The sequence below is a fragment of the Aspergillus pseudotamarii genome (genome assembly GCF_009193445.1).
Source record: "Aspergillus pseudotamarii strain CBS 117625 unplaced genomic scaffold BDV38scaffold_12, whole genome shotgun sequence".
Lineage (NCBI taxonomy): Eukaryota > Fungi > Ascomycota > Eurotiomycetes > Eurotiales > Aspergillaceae > Aspergillus > Aspergillus pseudotamarii.
This window is the reverse complement of record NW_022475026.1, coordinates 469,828-486,542: the sequence shown is the minus strand read 5'-3', so window position 1 is coordinate 486,542 and position 16,715 is coordinate 469,828. Positions and strand designations below refer to the sequence as shown.

The 16,715-nt window shown below is 46.8% G+C and overlaps 6 protein-coding genes across 6 annotated transcripts; 3 read left to right on the top strand and 3 right to left on the bottom strand.

Annotated features, from left to right (window-relative positions):
• Positions 1–333: 333 nt before the first annotated feature.
• On the bottom strand, positions 334–2,658 carry BDV38DRAFT_290547 (sodium:solute symporter family protein; the record flags this gene model as incomplete). Its single annotated transcript, XM_032061509.1, has 4 exons — positions 334–1,647; positions 1,707–1,984; positions 2,047–2,308; positions 2,368–2,658. The coding sequence occupies 4 exons, from the start codon at positions 2,656–2,658 to the stop codon at positions 334–336; spliced, it is 2,145 nt and encodes a 714-aa protein (XP_031916389.1).
• A 714-nt stretch (positions 2,659–3,372) lies between these two features.
• On the top strand, positions 3,373–4,827 carry BDV38DRAFT_280319 (LLM class flavin-dependent oxidoreductase; the record flags this gene model as incomplete). The annotated part of the gene is made up of 1 exon (XM_032059281.1): positions 3,373–4,827. The coding sequence occupies one exon, from the start codon at positions 3,373–3,375 to the stop codon at positions 4,825–4,827; it is 1,455 nt and encodes a 484-aa protein (XP_031916388.1).
• A 3,205-nt stretch (positions 4,828–8,032) lies between these two features.
• Positions 8,033–8,755, bottom strand: BDV38DRAFT_240370 (uncharacterized protein). Its single transcript, XM_032053892.1, has one exon. The coding sequence runs from the start codon at positions 8,590–8,592 to the stop codon at positions 8,404–8,406; it is 189 nt and encodes a 62-aa protein (XP_031916387.1). The 5' UTR covers positions 8,593–8,755; the 3' UTR covers positions 8,033–8,403.
• A 410-nt stretch (positions 8,756–9,165) lies between these two features.
• Positions 9,166–9,748, top strand: BDV38DRAFT_240368 (uncharacterized protein). The gene has a single exon (XM_032053891.1). It carries the CDS (start codon positions 9,219–9,221, stop codon positions 9,711–9,713), a length of 495 nt encoding a protein of 164 aa, XP_031916386.1. The 5' UTR covers positions 9,166–9,218; the 3' UTR covers positions 9,714–9,748.
• Positions 9,749–10,487: 739 nt separating this feature from the next.
• BDV38DRAFT_28536 (uncharacterized protein) lies at positions 10,488–11,060 on the top strand. Its single transcript, XM_032060474.1, has 2 exons — positions 10,488–10,852; positions 10,914–11,060. Coding segments are annotated over exons 1-2 (324 nt in total). The 5' UTR covers positions 10,488–10,529; the 3' UTR covers positions 10,915–11,060.
• Positions 11,061–13,071: 2,011 nt separating this feature from the next.
• Positions 13,072–14,487, bottom strand: BDV38DRAFT_240363 (uncharacterized protein). Its single transcript, XM_032053890.1, has one exon. It carries the CDS (start codon positions 13,947–13,949, stop codon positions 13,155–13,157), a length of 795 nt encoding a protein of 264 aa, XP_031916384.1. The 5' UTR covers positions 13,950–14,487; the 3' UTR covers positions 13,072–13,154.
• Between the last annotated feature and the right edge of the window lie 2,228 nt (positions 14,488–16,715).

Below are 16,715 nucleotides of genomic sequence, written 5' to 3'. Positions count from 1 at the left end.
GAATATTGTTCATTGTCTGGAAAAGGGGCTACGGGTTGATTAATATGATCCGCTATAGCCATGGGCTAATGTATGCAGATATGACCTATCACAAAAGCCGAACGAACAAAAAAATAGGCTGAAGCATAATTCTAGCTCTAGCTATTACTATCATTATTTGAAGTCCTATAACTTGATGCGAGATTTAAAGAGTAAGCAGATTTCCATCAGTAAATCTCTTACCGTGTTCTAGTCTAATCCATTATCAATATAAACAGCACGCCAGTATCTTACGTTAAACGTCCCCCCTTTCTATTAGCACAACTCCAATGTAATCAATTGAGGAAAAAAAATTCAAGATCTTCTTTTCCCAAGATAGTCATTCGCCGTTTTCCAAATCCCCCTCACACCCTTGTCAATCTCAAACCGCCCATCATAAAGCGGATAGACAACAACCGCCAAAAAAGCGAAAAACTGCCAAATAATAGCAACAGTAACCCACCCAGAGAAGAAAGACTTAGTGAAGATATAGTTCCGATACAGTGGCATGGGCCACAGGACAAACGTGATAAGAACAAGGACCACGAAGATGGCCCACGCGATACGAGACCAGCGATAGAGCTCTTTCAACGTTTGGTCACTGAAAGGATGACGGATATCGTCGAGACTCAGCTGTGTTGGTGAGGTGATAGCTGGCGTTGTTGACACGGCCATGACCTTTTCGTCTGCTCCAATTACCCGCTCTGGATCCTCGGTGGAGGTTGTTTCGGATGGGAGGGATTCAGGATTTGCGCTGGCAGATTGTTCAATGGCTTTTTCGCTGGATTGGTTATCTTTGGAGGCTGTTGTGGTAGACGGGTCGGAGGCATGGAGTTGTGCCTCGTCTGCGAGCTCGATGCGGAGGAACTCACGCCAGTCAAACTTATAGGGGTTGTAGAGGGAGATGATGACGGAATAGAGGGCCGGAGAGAAAAATGATCCAATGGCGCCGTAGAGGGCCGGTAAGCCCTCGCCGGTGGTGGTCATGTTGACAGCTCCGTATAGTGATTTTGCACTGGCGAGCCAAATAGCCAGACCGGTAAAGAAACCCAGGACGGGTGAAACAATTGCTGCTAAGCGGGTTTGGCCTGACCAGAAGAGCGTGAGGGCCAGAGGAATAATTCCTGGACAGGAGAGGATGGGCCGGAAATAGCCGATCCAGGTCATGTTGGCACCGCCGTAGTTCAGTGCGATCGAGATGCCGGTGATGAATACGGCGTGGAAAACGACCGAAATATGACTTACACGGAGCAGTCTTTTGTCGGACGCCTTTGGGTTGAAGTATGTTTTGTAGAGATCAAATGAGAGGATACTGCTGACCGCAATCATCGAGGATGAAACTGTACTTGTTAAAGCCATGAATAGCAGGATGAAGAAGGCGACAATTCCCGAATCCCCGATTAGTGCTTTGACTAGATATGGCATTACCATGCCGGCATTTACGTCTGCACTAGTAAGCGGGCCTGGGTAAGTAGGAAAGATAGGCGTGTTATGCAAAGCGCGTGCGGACAGTCCAATAACCGTTCCCAGACCCCATGGGATGCCAAAAACAGCCACCGCAGCTAGGTTGTAAGCTGGCACGGTTGAATTGACCTCGCTTGCAAAGGACTTTTGCCAGAATGCTGTGTCCTATTGACAATATATTAGCATAGCAACCTTTGTGCACTAAAGTGTAATCACAACCATACCATGACGACGAGAGCTAGATTACCAAACTTCAAAACCAGTCCCCAGATAATGGCATCTTTTGATTTCATCGTGAGCAGCGAACCTTCATAGTTTCCAGAAATATAGTTCTCGCTAGCCGTGGCCACCACCTTGTCGTAGAGGCCTCCCAGTCCACCTACCGCGGGATGGGTCAGAACTGACAGGGTAAAGTAGATGATGAGGATCAAAGCAACAGCCGTGTGAAGGAAGTCCGTGAGAAAGGTCGCCTTCAAACCTCCGACCGCAGTGTACAAAACAACTACCAGGTGATTAGTGAACTGCACGCTGCCACTCAAGAGCTATGGGAATGCCCCAGCTTACCTCCAAGCGGGATAAGAATAGTAGCTGCGACAAAATGCATGCCGGACACTCCATAAATCAGTTGCGAACCTGTCAGAATCATGGATGCACATCCGAAGACATTGTTGGTGAGGTTTAGCACGATAAAGACCAGGTGCCCAATCCACCCATATCGCATCTTAATAATTTCGAGCGATGTATGGGCGTACGGCACTCGGATCTTCGCCATGACACCCAGTGCGGCCATCAATGCAATCTGGAAACAAAGACCGGATCCCCACCACTAGTATCATGTTAGCACTATTTATTTAGTAGAGGCATGAGATGAGACGAGAAGTTTACCAGAGGAACTGCCAGACCATAGCGATAACACATCGCTGCGGACAACACCGTTTCGTTGATCCACATCCATGAGGAAAACACCGCTGACGCCGTTAATCCTGTCCCTACTGACCTATTCGCTACCATGAACATCTCCGAAGTGGCCGAGTCTTCGGAAAGATAGGCCTTCTGGACTTTGATCGCGACCAGAATCACTCCGCAAAAAAGCACACCCAGCCCTATGAGCAGGCCATAGGCTGTGCCCTGTGGGATCAAGTCTATTCCCGCAACGCCTAAAGTTGCTACAGTCATGATGGTATAAAATGAGTGAGGAGTGTAGGAGAAAGGAAGGGGTCATCGATGTAGCAATGCCGAAAGAAATATATGAAAGAATGTCTAGTAATAAAGCCTCCTGCGACCGTGTCTTGCCGACCGGGAACAGATAACCCACTTAACTTCATGTTAACAAAGACTCCTACATCGGCTACTCCATTTTTTTTTTTCTGTTGTGGTTTGCTCTTCTTCTCGTTCAATTCGCAATTCTATTCGGAGCCTGGCCGACAGAATGGCCAATGCCATATGGTTGAGTTGTCACGCAGTGGGTGGTAGATATTGCGTTATGCGACACGAAATGTATGAATGCCGGTAGAAAAACCTGCATAGCGTCTAGATGAAGGGAGCTCCAAACCCCATTGACTAAACACGAGGGTGTGGAGGAGAGATAGTACAGAGCTTATGCGAGCTTAGCCAAAGAAAAGGCAGATTGAGGTGAGCAATGCATGGATGGGATTGCGTGCCTGCAGGACGCGATGGCGACTCGTGCGGCACCACCCGATGAATCGCGAAACCGGCAACGGCCCCAAAATGACACGAGAAAGAAACAATAAAATAAAACAAGAATGTGTACAGCTCATTTCTCTCGGAGAGCATTGCTTGTATGCGGTCCTTTTAGTGGGTCCTCCACGTTTGTCCATCACAGTTCCCGTATCCCGAACAAACGTGCAAACATACTTTATACCAACCAAGATGACGAACAGCGACAATAATAAAAAGCAGATCATATTGAATGCTTTCGTGATGAACACCCCGGGCCATTTGGCACCGGGGCTGTGGAAACATCCGAGCAACAAGACCAACCAGTATAAGAAACTCTCGTTTTGGACTGACCTAGCGCAGTTGCTGGACAATGCCGGATTCCATGCCATGTTTATCGCCGATACCCTAGGCCCGTACGACGTATATAGGGGCCCTGCCAATGTGGTCCCTGCATTAGCATCAGGAGCGCAGTTTCCGGTCAATGATCCATTATATCTGGTCCCCGCCATGGCGGCAGTAACAAAAAACCTGATCTTCGGCGTAACTGCGAGCGTAACATACGAAAAGCCGTATGCACTCGCCCGCCGACTATCCACGGTAGATCACCTCAGCGAAGGGCGTCTTGCTTGGAATATTGTCACGTCGTATCTCGATAGTGCGGCTCGCAACCACGGCCTGAAAGAGCAGATTCCGCATGACGAACGGTATGCGATCGCTCACGAGTATATGGAAGTACTCTACAAGCTTTGGGAAGGCAGCTTTCGAGACGACGCCGTCCTAGATGATCGGAACCAAGGGATATATATCGCCAGCGATGCTGTGCGACAGATACATCATAAAGGGAAGTACTTTGAGGTACCAGGTCCCCATTTCTGCGAACCCTCACCACAACGCACTCCGTTTCTCTTTCAAGCGGGTGTCTCTGAAGCTGGAAACGGGTTCGGAGGGAAGCACGGGGAAGCGATCTTCGTCGGCGGCCAAACAGCCGAGGGCGTCCGGGTGACTGTGGACAATATCCGCGAAGTTGCAGCAGAGGAAGGACGCGATGCCAATCACATTAAGATTATTGTTGGGATTAACGTCATTGTCGCGGCGACAGATGAGGAGGCGAAAGCAAAGCGGGAGGAGTATCTCAGGTATGCGGACGAAGAGGGGGCATTGGCCCTATTTGGTGGGTGGACCGGAGTCGATCTCTCAGGCTACGCCGATGACGAGGACTTCAGATTCAGCGAATCTCCACGTGTCCAGTCTATCGTAAGACGATGGTCTGCTACCGTGCCCGGCACGGACAATCTTCCTTGGACGAAGAGGCGGATTGTAGAGTACTTAAGTGTGGGTGGTCTTGGCGCGAAAGTCGTCGGGAGCCCTACAACAGTCGCGGACGAACTGGAACGATGGATAGAGGTGTCAGGAGTAGATGGCTTTAACCTGGCTCACATTACCAATCCGGGGACATTTGAGGACATTATAGAATACTTACTGCCTGAGTTACGCCGAAGAGGACGTTTCCGAAGCAAGGTAGGAAAGGAAGGCGCCACAGCCAGAGAAGTTTTCATCGGATCTCGAAGGCTTCCAGATGACCATCCTGGAAGCAAGTATGGGTGGCATGCTGGTGAGAAGCTGCCCAAATATCAGCTGAAAGAAGGGAACGGAGAACAGGCATGATAGGGAAGGACTTATGACGCGTGTGCGACATGGATAATAATTTGGGAGACAAAGGGGGGCTGCATATACCTCACTTTGGCTGGATGCTAGAGACAATCAGAATCAAAATGCCTGCAACGAACCTTATACAGACAGTGTAACAGTAGAACCGTTCATTGGTAATGATGTTTTAGTCTTCACAACTCAAATATGGATGAGTCACCTGGAGAAACATAATCTTAGGTATTGATGGGTGCAGCGCTATGCCTATTAGCATTCTATTTCTTTCAAAAGCCTTTTCCAAGCTGAGCTAATGGCGAATGCTCTGTGGTACACGCGTAGCAAGAAGCCACGCTTGTACATCCAATAAACAGTCAAAGACATAGTAGACCGGGCCAGAGCGAATAATTCAGAGGACTGGGTTGCGATCGAGCGACTATTGAGTCCAGGACGTGGGTTTCCTGTAAGCTGACGCCAGCTTCATGTGTCACGCCTACCAGCCCCTAGCCACACGCGCGTGAGTTCGGGGTAATTATAGCTCAGCTTTTAAGAGACATACCTTGAGATGTATATATACATGTCCCCTACCTTAATAATAAAAGGGCCATAAGTGCGTCCAACGGACCAATAATGCCAAGGCTCGTTTGGAGTTCCCAGAACAGGCATGACGTTTCTGATACCCCCAAGACAATATTGTCCTTTCTCAGGCGCGGCTTTTCCATGGATATAGCCCAATTTTGGGCAGATATTTCCGGAACTGCTTCGTGTGTTGTCGTGGTTCAGCGCTGACGGTGAGCGGTTGGGCTTCGCCCATAAGCCATTTTGTTCAACATTGATGGCAGCCTATCGATGTAAGGGAGCCACTTTTCAGGGTATGGAAATACCCAATCTGCTCGGTAGTTGCGGAAAGATTGACAATTTAATTTGCTTTCCGCCAATGAAACTTTCCAGGTAACACTAGTTTTGGGGGTCTCACTGTGGGTATCTTAGTTAGCGAGTAGACCTTGGAGGGATAAATGAGCGATGCATAAAAAAATAGACTACACAGTCGAATTTAGCGATTTCTAGCCATTTCATTCTTCGAGTAGTTGCCCGCTGAGTCCACCTAATACAAGGAAGCTCCTATATATGGCTGCAATGGTGACAGAGGCCAGACGGTGATAGTAAGTATCCCTAGCGGTGCCATAACGAAAGTGGGCAGTCCTCTGTCACAGTTGGCCTAAGTATAGTTATTCAAGTATAGACGTTAGTAGAGTAAATATGTCTCATCAATAAAAGGGGTATGTATAGTCAACGGTTCCAACGCCGTGACAAACGCTGAGTCGACTATGTCTTGTAACTTGGGCGAACAATCCTAATCACGGCAGGGGCCAGATAAGCCTTGCAGGAGTTTGGGCTATGATTGCCAAGAGATGCCACCATCGCTTTAAAAACAAGGGGCCCAACTTGCTCCGTGGGCTGTGACCCCTAGGTAGGCGGAAGATATTTCCGGATCTACGTTGATGTCCAGTCAGTGGGAGCGGAAAAGTGAGGCGGGCTATCATTGGATATCCGACACGGTACAGCCATAGACTTTCGTGGGTGGATTCAACGGCTACATACAGGTCAAGCCGCGGTTGAGAGCATACTTGTGGTACCGCATAAACGTGTATCCGTTGTTGTTATTGTTTTATTTTGATTTATTCTCTCTTCCCTCACCGTTGCCTTCTGGCTTGAGAATGAAATGAAGAATGCCATGGAGATTATACCCATAGATATGGGGCTCAAACAGGCGAGAGTGAGTTGCCTTACATTGAATATGCTCCCAATGACTGGAATGCTAGATCGGAACCCCTAGCAATTTCATGGACGGTCGAACTTTCAAATTACCCTAAAGAAGAGCAAAAAATTACCGCGCAGGAAGCACCCACATGGGGATCACTATTACTTAGTAGAATGTCGACAAATTACCGAACAATAGCCACGAATAAACTTTTGCCACCAATTTAGCTTATTTAGGCTTGAACACCTGTCAAGGAAGCCCCCAAAGGTACATTAGTATGTTGTAGGAGTATGGATATCGACAGGACGTGTAAGAAAGTACATACCACGATACCAAAGGATCTCCAACCAAAAAAAAAAGGCAAAAAAGATCCACTATTTGAACATATCCGAGCGGTGCGATTACTATTTGAGACTATTTGAGTACTATTTTGGAACAAATTATTAAGATCGGCTGTTTTCGACATGTGCAACCATCGTTATGTGTCAAGTTCTGTTTGCGAATAATCTGATCCGTTGGTTCCAGTTCGAAGCCCATGTGGAGATCGTACGAATCGTTGCGGCGGAAGTAGTTCCAATTGGACGATGTGTCATGTTTGTGCCGTGGGAAAATATTTCCGTCAAACCTACCGGCCACTCACATTTCAAATCTTTCATGACTCTCCCACTTTTAAGCTGTTGGGTTGAGGAACTAAGTAACGTTGGGAAGAGATTCTCGGTGTGTGTGAAGGGGGGGAGGGGGAAAAAATATGAAAAATAAAAGAAAATACAGAATAAAAAATAAAGAGCCTCCCGTGAAAAGAAAGAGAGGCAAACAAACAAGAGACAAAGAAACCCAGAGAAAAGTTCAGTCTCAACTACGTTGGGCCCGTCGAAGTGGATCATCTACAGGTCATTCATGGATAGATCCACCGTCTCGAACCCGATACTTAGGGCCTGGAACTTATAAGCTGCCACTAAACAGGGGTGTATGTGATTTTAGTAGGATGCAGAGCAAAGATCTATTGGATCGATTTCTTGCCTGCACCGATAGATCAACTGTGGCTCTGTGGCTTGGATTTCCGCTGCGCTGGGTCGATGATAGGTATACTATACTAAACTAATAGAATAATAGCTCGCAGAATATATATAGGTCTGGCCGACCCGATGGGTCCCGTCTCAACTCATTCTCGGCCGTGTTTAATTTTAGAGATGAAGTCTCGGTCAGCTCAACTTTACACACACCTACTCATGCACCACACATAGAATAAAAAAAAAAGAAATAATGTACACTTGAAAAATCGTGGTAATAGTAAAAGGTAGGGTGAGCGTACCGAGCAATCGATAATGCTTTCTGTCATTTTCTTACTCCCCTTTAGTAGTACTACTAGAAGCGTTAGGAGCCGTTCTCGAAGCGAAGAACAATCAATAGATATTACGGCCACATAGAAGATTATTGGGAGAAAACTGGAATGGAGAAGTGGAATTATTTCAAAATATTAATTTTGATTAATGAAAAGGCAATATTGGTATCAAGTAAAGAAAGTTCCCAGGCACCGATACCACAATAAGTAAAAACATGGAAGATGGGATATCAAAGTTTTGCCCTGCCAACGCCATAAACCACGCCAATTTCGATGGCTCACTAGCAATCAAATTCAAGAACCAGTACGCGCCACGCTATGATGGATGTCTTATTTCAACCGGCACCGAATGCCATCGTAAGAACGTTTTTTTTTTTTTTTTTCGTGAAGAGAATCGCGTCGTGGTGGAATGTCAGCTGGGGGACTGAGTCGAGGGAGATCGCTGGGGCCCTGCTCCCGAAACCTTTCCAGATTGTCCGCTTGCTGAGAGGAGTTAGAATGCATGGATACTAAAAAAAGGCTCTACCAGAGAATCAAGCACACCTTTGAGCTGCTCAAGCTGCTCAAGCTGCCGGATTGTGTTCTCATGAATTCTGGCCCATTCTGCCTGGTACTCCGCAAGGTCCAGGTGTGTGGGCTCTTGAGTTGAGGACGTCGTCCTACTTGCAGATCGCTTATCCATGACTTCCGTGAGATAGGGCTTTTGCCGCTGGTAAAGGGAGGAGAGGTATATGGTGAATGAGAGCCGTGTGAGAGAAGTGTAAGAAAGTACCAAGAAGAGAAGGTTGACAGCTTCCGATAAAGTTCAAGGGAGAAGGTTAAACGTGAGTTAATATGTCCTTTTATTTTCACCTCAGCTGCAGGAGAATCGTGTGGACAGTCGAAGGCTATTTATCAGTTTGTGAAAGTCGCATTCTTGAACGTCAGGAGACCGTCTCAGGCCACTTGGTGGGATCCATTGACACCGAAGTGAATCAATCAACCAGGTTAGGATCCAATTTAATTTTTTTTTCTTAGACCATGTGCCTGCCTGTCCGTTGGAAATTTACTTTTTATTTTATTACTTTTTTTGGGCTCTCATTTTTTCGGTATGTGGTTAAAGTTACCCATCGGATGTGTTCTTTAACAATTCCCTTGCATTCCGTAGGGAGAAAAATAATATTTTTTTTTCTTCTTCTTTTTTCAAAAAAAAAAATAAAAAAAAAAGGCAAGTAAAAGGGAAAAAAAAAGACAAAAACGACAGAGAGCCTAGTACTAAAAGTGACCCGCTAGATTGGAATGAACCCATCAAAAAGATGGAACCACTAGATGTATCCCCGAAACAATGCCCCGTTCAGTCTCCCGATTGGCCGGGGAAAGCTATTGAACCCAACAGACAAGCTGCCGAACATCAGGATCGCCCTAAGATTCCGTTTTGTGGCTTTCAGTCAAGTCTCCCGCAGCGAATTTTGTGAGCGTTTCTCCTTTCTTCGGTTGCTGTGTCGCGGACTATCGGAATCTAGTCGGCCGGTCTTGATTGGTCTCTTAACTCTCCGATCGTTCACGCGGATGGATCCCCGTCCACCCTGGGCAAAAGTACGTACTTTTGTCCTTCCTCTGATTGAGGGACATCCGGGAATTGGGCAGCGATCCATCGTGGGGTTGGTCCACGATAATATGTTTGTTATCTTCCTGGTGACTATGAACAAGGTTTTTCTCTCGGAGATGGGAGGAGCAGGGAATATCAAAAGCCAAGTTCGATCAGAAATATTTCTTGCTGGGCCTAGAAGCTGTCAAAAGAAAAAGCAATTGCTGCTGTCCTGACATGAGAGACAACTTCTATCCAGCAGGGGTTCCTCCACGGGCATGGCATATACTGACTTGCATCTGGTTTTCAGCCGCGGTCAATCATGGCATTCTTGCATTGTTCGACCGGAATTCCAAGGTATTACTGCAAGCGGAAAATAGATAGAATGACGTCAGGAATGACGAACTAGTCACGATACTAGTTCCATCGAACTATCATAGTAGTCCCGCAATGGTGGGCTTCGGGGAACCATAAACAACTTCCGCGATCTGGCACGATCCATCAGCTAAAGTGACCTAATGTTTCGCTGCTGCAGTAGTGTCTACAATTTGCGAAGAGAGGGTGGCGCATGCACCTCGTGGTGGGTTACTTTCTTTAGTGTTCTCTCTAATCCTCGACTCCATCCATCGCTACCTAGTGGTAGACTCACTCACTTGCCTGACTTGGTTAGTTAGGGCTCGACCCTTAGGTTACCCCCGACCACTACTTCAAGGCAGCAGTTATACTGTATAACCTTTCAATGCACCGCGGTAGTATCGCCAATGTCCATTTAAACTACACGGAAATGAATTTATAGTGGAGTACTGCTTGGCTCGAGGATCGCCATTGGTACAAACTTCTTTTCACCGCCACTTTAATCAACCGATGTCAGCTGGCTTTTCACCGCTATGCACTCGTACAGAAAGTTGGACCCTATCAAGCGCCCTGACGATAGCCGCCCTTTCCGACGGTTTAATATCAGGTACCCAGAGTCTGGGGGGGGGGGGGGGGGGGGGGGGGGGTCTTCCAGTCATTCCTATTGCTCGACCTTTGTTGGTGATGCAGGGGATCATATGACAGACTGCTTGATTCCAATCATCCATGCTTGTAAGTACATCCCATCTCACCGGCCTCATCGTCCAGCAAAGCATTCCCAATGTCGCACAAAAAGGCTGAACCGTTACTCGGTTCTTCTCACCGCCACTGATGCTTGCTCCCGATGTGTTCGCATCTTGGCTCTTCTACGTTTCTTTTGCCTTTTGTTTCTCGATCACCCGTGCATGACGACCCCTGACCATTACGCCTCAGTCACTACAGCCATCCAACCCCCCGCTGCCAACACTGATTATCGCTGCAACTCATGGCCTAAGAAGCATGGTTGTCAGATGATTGACTGGTACTGCATTAAAGCATAGTTTTAAATCACACGGGCGCCTAACCTTAGAGATATTCTTCAGACTGGACACACGTACGGACCATGCGAATTAACATCCCTGTAGGGCGATGCCAAAAGTACGACTCAACTTGCAATCTTACCAGGGCTCATTATGATCAAAGCATTAGTTTATATAATGCGGCGGTTGAATGTTTCACAAGCGCAGACCAACTTCCAAATCATCGATACGACACGACTAAATGGCTCCATAGGTATAGGCCAAAATAGAAGCCAAATGCGATCATGAGTCAACAATGAGGCAGCCGATATTTCATCGTATTCCATGATCGACCTTCAGCCGCACGCAGGCAACCATGACATCAACCTTCAGAATACGCCTCTTATATTACGCATTGGTTCATGGCTTCCCAGAGCATCGCATTAGGCAACTGGGACTAGCATCATCTATACCCGACTGTATGCAGATAACCCAGAAGCGACCTTTTTCGGGCGGATGCTACGCGGACATTGTCGGCTTTGAGTTAATGGTCTCACTTTAACCGCTGCAGACTAGGTCATGCTCGGGTTAGGCTTTCTGAACATGGTTGAGTCGACATAGCGACGGGGTTGCCGATAGCTTGTCATCTGAATGATCAACATGGCTAGCAGTTGCAATACATATCGTCGGCGATACGCTCCAACATCCCTACCTCCTTTGCAGCAACAGACTTGGGATACGCTGACAATTTTAGTGGATCCCTCAGTTGGCCCAATCTGGTAACCTTTCTCGACGCAACTAATAATCATCGTGCATAAAAGAAAAGCCACCCTGCAACTGCGCTGGATAAGTATTGATGCTGGCAGAGCGGTCGTTTGCCATTGGCTACAGACGTGTTTTCTTTTTCCGGATCGCGATCTACATCCACCGAGAATTCGATCCTGCGAAGGATCGACCTGCTACGGTGCCTAACCACCTTTAACTGAAAAAATTGAATTGTATCTTGCAGGCCTTCAGAGCATATCGGATGTCTCTGCGGGTAAAGAACATCCTTAATCTTGCTGCAACCACTGTGACCTGTCCGAAAGCTACTCTAGCATAAGCTCTCGTAGTATCTTGCCGCTGTTAAATTCCAGAAGCTGCCAAATAGTGCCGACAGCTGAGTCACGGAGTTCATGATTCTGAAGCAAGGAGTGGAGCGGGTAACTAATTCAACAGATAGTCTGCGCAGTCGACTATCTCTTCTCTTGCCCCACAAGCCACTAATCGTTTGTAGTTACTACTTACTAGTATCATCGCCACATTAGACTCCACTTTCAGAATCGTTCATCGGCTCTTCCCCGGAGAGTTGACGTAACATCGTGATAGTGAGTGGGATACTATTTGGAGGCCTCGATCGTCTTTGATCGGTACAGGTAAAATGGCCAATTACTGAAGGCCGCATAGAGCTATGCCCATTTTATATCGTTTTGTATTGTGTGGGATATCTCAGCCGATAGGCAAGAAGATTTACCATTCCAAAGATCTATCGACGAATCCCATCACTTTAAATTTAACACATGACTCAAATCCCTTTGAGTCAGGTAATTGTTTCTCCCTCGTAGAAGATAGTTCCATATAACAAAGTACGACTGCCCCGCTGAAGCAAAGCGGGGAACCACCATCAGGAACTAATATAGCACAGACCCATACACAGTAGACTGAACCGGATCGCCTATTGGTTATTGTACTCTGAAAGGGCCAACCGATAACGTGGGAGTGATTTTAGTGTGGAATCAACATGACCGATTGGACTCGGGACTCAATTTATACGCTCGTCAACGGTTGATGATCCCTCCCGTTCCCCCGAGACACGAGAAAGTATTGGGTTCGGAGGAATATCCCCCGGAACTAGTTAATGCCTTGGAGAATGAACACCGTATGTGTCGTTGTGTCTGCGCTTTGCGGTTGGGTAAAGGTGGTGTGGGGACTTGGGCGGTGCTTTTGGAAGATTGATGTCATTCAGGGTAATATGGCCAATGTGACCTTGAGGTGTTGGTATTGACCTCTAGGATAGAAATCACAGGCCTTCTCATCTATTATGTGCACATGATGTTATAGATGGTAGTAGCGCTGCCGGATATTCCCGGATTTTATTATTGTATAATAGTTAACTAGTTCATATTAATAAGTGACGTCTAAGCACGTCATCTGAGTAAAGGAAAAACAGAAATATCAGCCAGACTAATCGGATATTGGCCATCGCGAACCATATTAGGAAAAATAACACCTCATAGCGCCAGCCTGGTAACCAAAAGAGAGAGAGAAAACAGCCCTAATGCAACCTCACTCCAACAGCTCCATTGGAATCTTCTCCGTATGCTCCAAACGCTCCCACCAATCCTCTTCAAAAAGCTCCATCTCCTCCGTCCTGTCCATATCCCACCACGGATGAGGGACCATCCTCCTGGGCAACTGTCGATCGGACGGAATCTCCAAGAGTAATAGCCCAGCGGGAATATCGCCCTCGTCAGTATTTAACCGCAACCGTTCATCAAGATTCTGCAGTTGCGTCGCATGCGCATCGAAAATTCTCCTCAATCGCGATATTCCCTCCAGTGTGCCCTTAATCTCAAATGCAACCTCCTTCAACCGCGGACACTCACCCAACATCCCCAAAACACCCTCGATGGTAGCTTCCGGATCGTCCTCCCCGAGCCCAAACTCCACTAGCACATCCCACTCGAACCCAAGAGTCAGATGCTGAACGTGTAACTTGGGATCGAATCCCTCGTCCGGATCGGAGTGTCGATCGTCCATGTACACCAGCAGCTCCGCCAGGTAAGGGGCATTCCAGACCTGGAAGTGGTTCTTCTCGTAATATGTTTCTAGCGCTTCTTTTGTGACGGCACTGTCGCGCGTGATATATTTCTGGCAGAGGAGGATGGCGTCGCCGAGGACAGCGTCCCGGACATCTGTATCCGGCATGATGAGGAAGGTATCGGTTGTCAGGAGCTGGTCGAAGATTTCCTCGCGGAAGATGGGCGGGATGGATAGGAAATGAGCGTAGGAGGAGAATCCGGTATGTTGACGGAAGAAATTATCCAAGCGTATTCGGAGCTCTTGTTCGAAGTTCAGCATGGTTACTGGGTGCAGGTGGACTGCTGGGAGACTTTTGAGAAATTTGAAGTCTGCAGTAGGAGAAGGGAGCGGTGAGCTTCTGTCCGTTGGGGATATGCTTGTTCTTTCCTTTTGAGGTTTGAACCGGGTGGTTTTGCCTCTTACTTATAGCTTTCGGATGTTGTTGTGTGGACCCTGGTCTGTGTTGGAAGGATTATATCAACAGCATTGCGCTACCTGCCGGTCGTGACAAAAGACATCGAATTGTCAAGTGAGGGGTAAGCCCAGTGGGGTAAACGAGAGGCGTTTGCTTTGTGCTTTCAATGGCTGCTAAGGTGCCGCGGCGCTTATGAAGGGCGTCAAGGCTAAGGTTCTCAGACTGGGATACACGATCATGGATGATGGACTGCGAAGGGCAGCTGCATGAGTATCGATCAATAACCAACTTCTACAATGCATCGCGCTAAAATTGGGAGATAGAACATCAAGTGATAGAGTCGCGTACGTCCTGTGGTGTCGTAGGATAGGATTCCTATCCGCGATAGCCCGCACTAATGGCATCGACCTGGTTGACTATTATTACCTTGAGATATTACGATATCTCAGACCTCATACTATCGAACCGTATCTCTCTATATGCCATCCATCTACGCGCTGGAGCTGCGAACAAAGAACTAGGGGCGTCTACAAGTCTCGGGAAAAGACTAGGTGTTTCTAAAGATAATGTGCAGGATGGTAAAACCAAGATTAGCCGCAGACATACCCCAAATCCGTGAGAATTATATCGCACGAGGTATTTTTAAGCATCGTGGATATTGTGCCTAGTCGCAAAGCGAAGCGCTGCACCCACATAAATCGGAATACCGTACCCATAGCAAGCTCCATTTTAGCCGCCGGGGAAGCACGTCTCGTCTAAATGCGGGGACACAACTGAGACCCAACATTTCATTTTCGTGTTCAAAGAAAAGGGAGAATGGGTTGCAGCTTGTGGCCCACCTGGTGTGAACTGAATGGCTCGTTTAGCGGCGCTATCGTATTCGGCGCTTAACACGGCCAATCATGAGTTATAGAAAGGACCAAGAAACGGAAATCCAGCGGATTAGACCCCGTTTAGGTACTAATAGGTACTAGGTAGCTGAGGTAGACTATACTATGCGGAGGAATTCAGCCGATTCCGTTAATAACCCTAAGTGTGGTCGGTACATCAATAGACTAAAGAACCCTAAAACAATAGTCAGGTGAGCTTCGCCACTCTTCGCCAATTGACTCTATTTAGGCATATTATAGCCACTCCTCAATATATCTATGCACAGCGGGACTCTTTGTCTTCGCATCCATAACCGAAAAGTAGATTTGCAGAGGCGAATTTGCGCAATTATTTCGGTATATCGAAACCATGACATGTGCATTCTTCATGGCCTAGAGCTCGGTTTCTTTTAGATATATATATATATATATATATATCTCAGGATAGCTAATGATAGAGTCATCTAGTGCATATTGGAGCAATTACACGGAAGGCGGCTTTCTTGAAGAGTCCTATTTCCACGAAAGCCTTTCAACTCAAATTCACAGTCCAAGTAAGTGTATTTGCCACAGGTGGCTGCATCCATAAGAGAGGAATCTGCAGCAGGACAGTGATTTCAGCCGAAGCGAACGTTGCATGGTCATGTGAGCAATATTGCATCTTCTAACAGAGACTATTGATCGTTAGTCTGCTGGAATAAAGATCCGAATCGGAGCTCCTAAATGCAATAGAGATATTCCCCACTTAATTTGCTTATAATTAGGCGTTGCGTAACTCGACTACCGCTTGTGCATAATCGTTCTATGCATAATTCTATCGTCTCCACCTCTCTTCCTTATTCTAGATTTATTATTTACTGTTCTCTGGATTCAGGAGGTCCCGCCCCGGTCATTAATAGAAATTACTCCACCAGATAAAGTACTTTATTCTCAGCAGTACTTCCGGTCCTATTCAGGGGCTCTCACGGAAGTGATATGTCTGGCACACTCATCACACGCAAGGGGCTGTGTGGATTGGAGAGTCCCAATCCCATTATCTATATTATCATTTACCAAATATTCAAACCGTCGGTCATTCCATGTTGATCCTCAGCCAATTGTAAAGAGATTACCAGCGCTGCTGGAAGGGAAGAGAAGATCACATGGTACAAATAGTGAACATGTATCCAGTATATGTTCAAAGAATTCTGTTTATTTACAAGACATAAAACTTAGGAAGCTAGGAACTGGAGACTGTTATCTTTGCTGTATCATATAACGATATGGCTGCTCTTATTTGGGTCTTGCTCCAACTTAACCATACTAAATACGGCAAATGGTACACTCTGCACCGTGGCGTCTCTAATTATAGCCAATTATAGGATAACGATCTGACCGGTTAAGCTCGTGGGGCTAGACTTTGGCAAAACCTGTCCAATTGAAACCGTTCATATTTTCCTCACGGAATTCAATATCCTTGCATAGTTAGACTTACAGTATAGATATTGGTAATAGCTTCAAAGTCAATTAAAAATGCCACATTGTTGCGGTGTAATCGCCGCTGTTACCGCTGTTCTTTGTGGTATATGGAGATGTCACATGACTCTGGGTAGGAAATGCACTCACTATAAAAGGCTGAGGTGTACTCTTCAACTCCATAGAAACAGGCGTAAATCGTGCAGAGGAGCTCGTCAGAGGAGATGTCAACCATGGCGTATAGTGAAGCTGCATCATGGAAGATGTAATGTTAAATGAAAGAGCCATTTGCTGGCTTATCGTCCA

Coding starts and splice junctions, on each gene's coding strand:
- BDV38DRAFT_240370 (XM_032053892.1), bottom strand. CDS start 8,592: ATGGATAAGCGATCTGCAAGTAGGACGACGTCCTCAACTCAAGAGCCC.
- BDV38DRAFT_240368 (XM_032053891.1), top strand. CDS start 9,219: ATGTATCCCCGAAACAATGCCCCGTTCAGTCTCCCGATTGGCCGGGGA.
- BDV38DRAFT_28536 (XM_032060474.1), top strand. CDS start 10,530: ATGACAGACTGCTTGATTCCAATCATCCATGCTTGTAAGTACATCCCA.
- BDV38DRAFT_240363 (XM_032053890.1), bottom strand. CDS start 13,949: ATGCTGAACTTCGAACAAGAGCTCCGAATACGCTTGGATAATTTCTTC.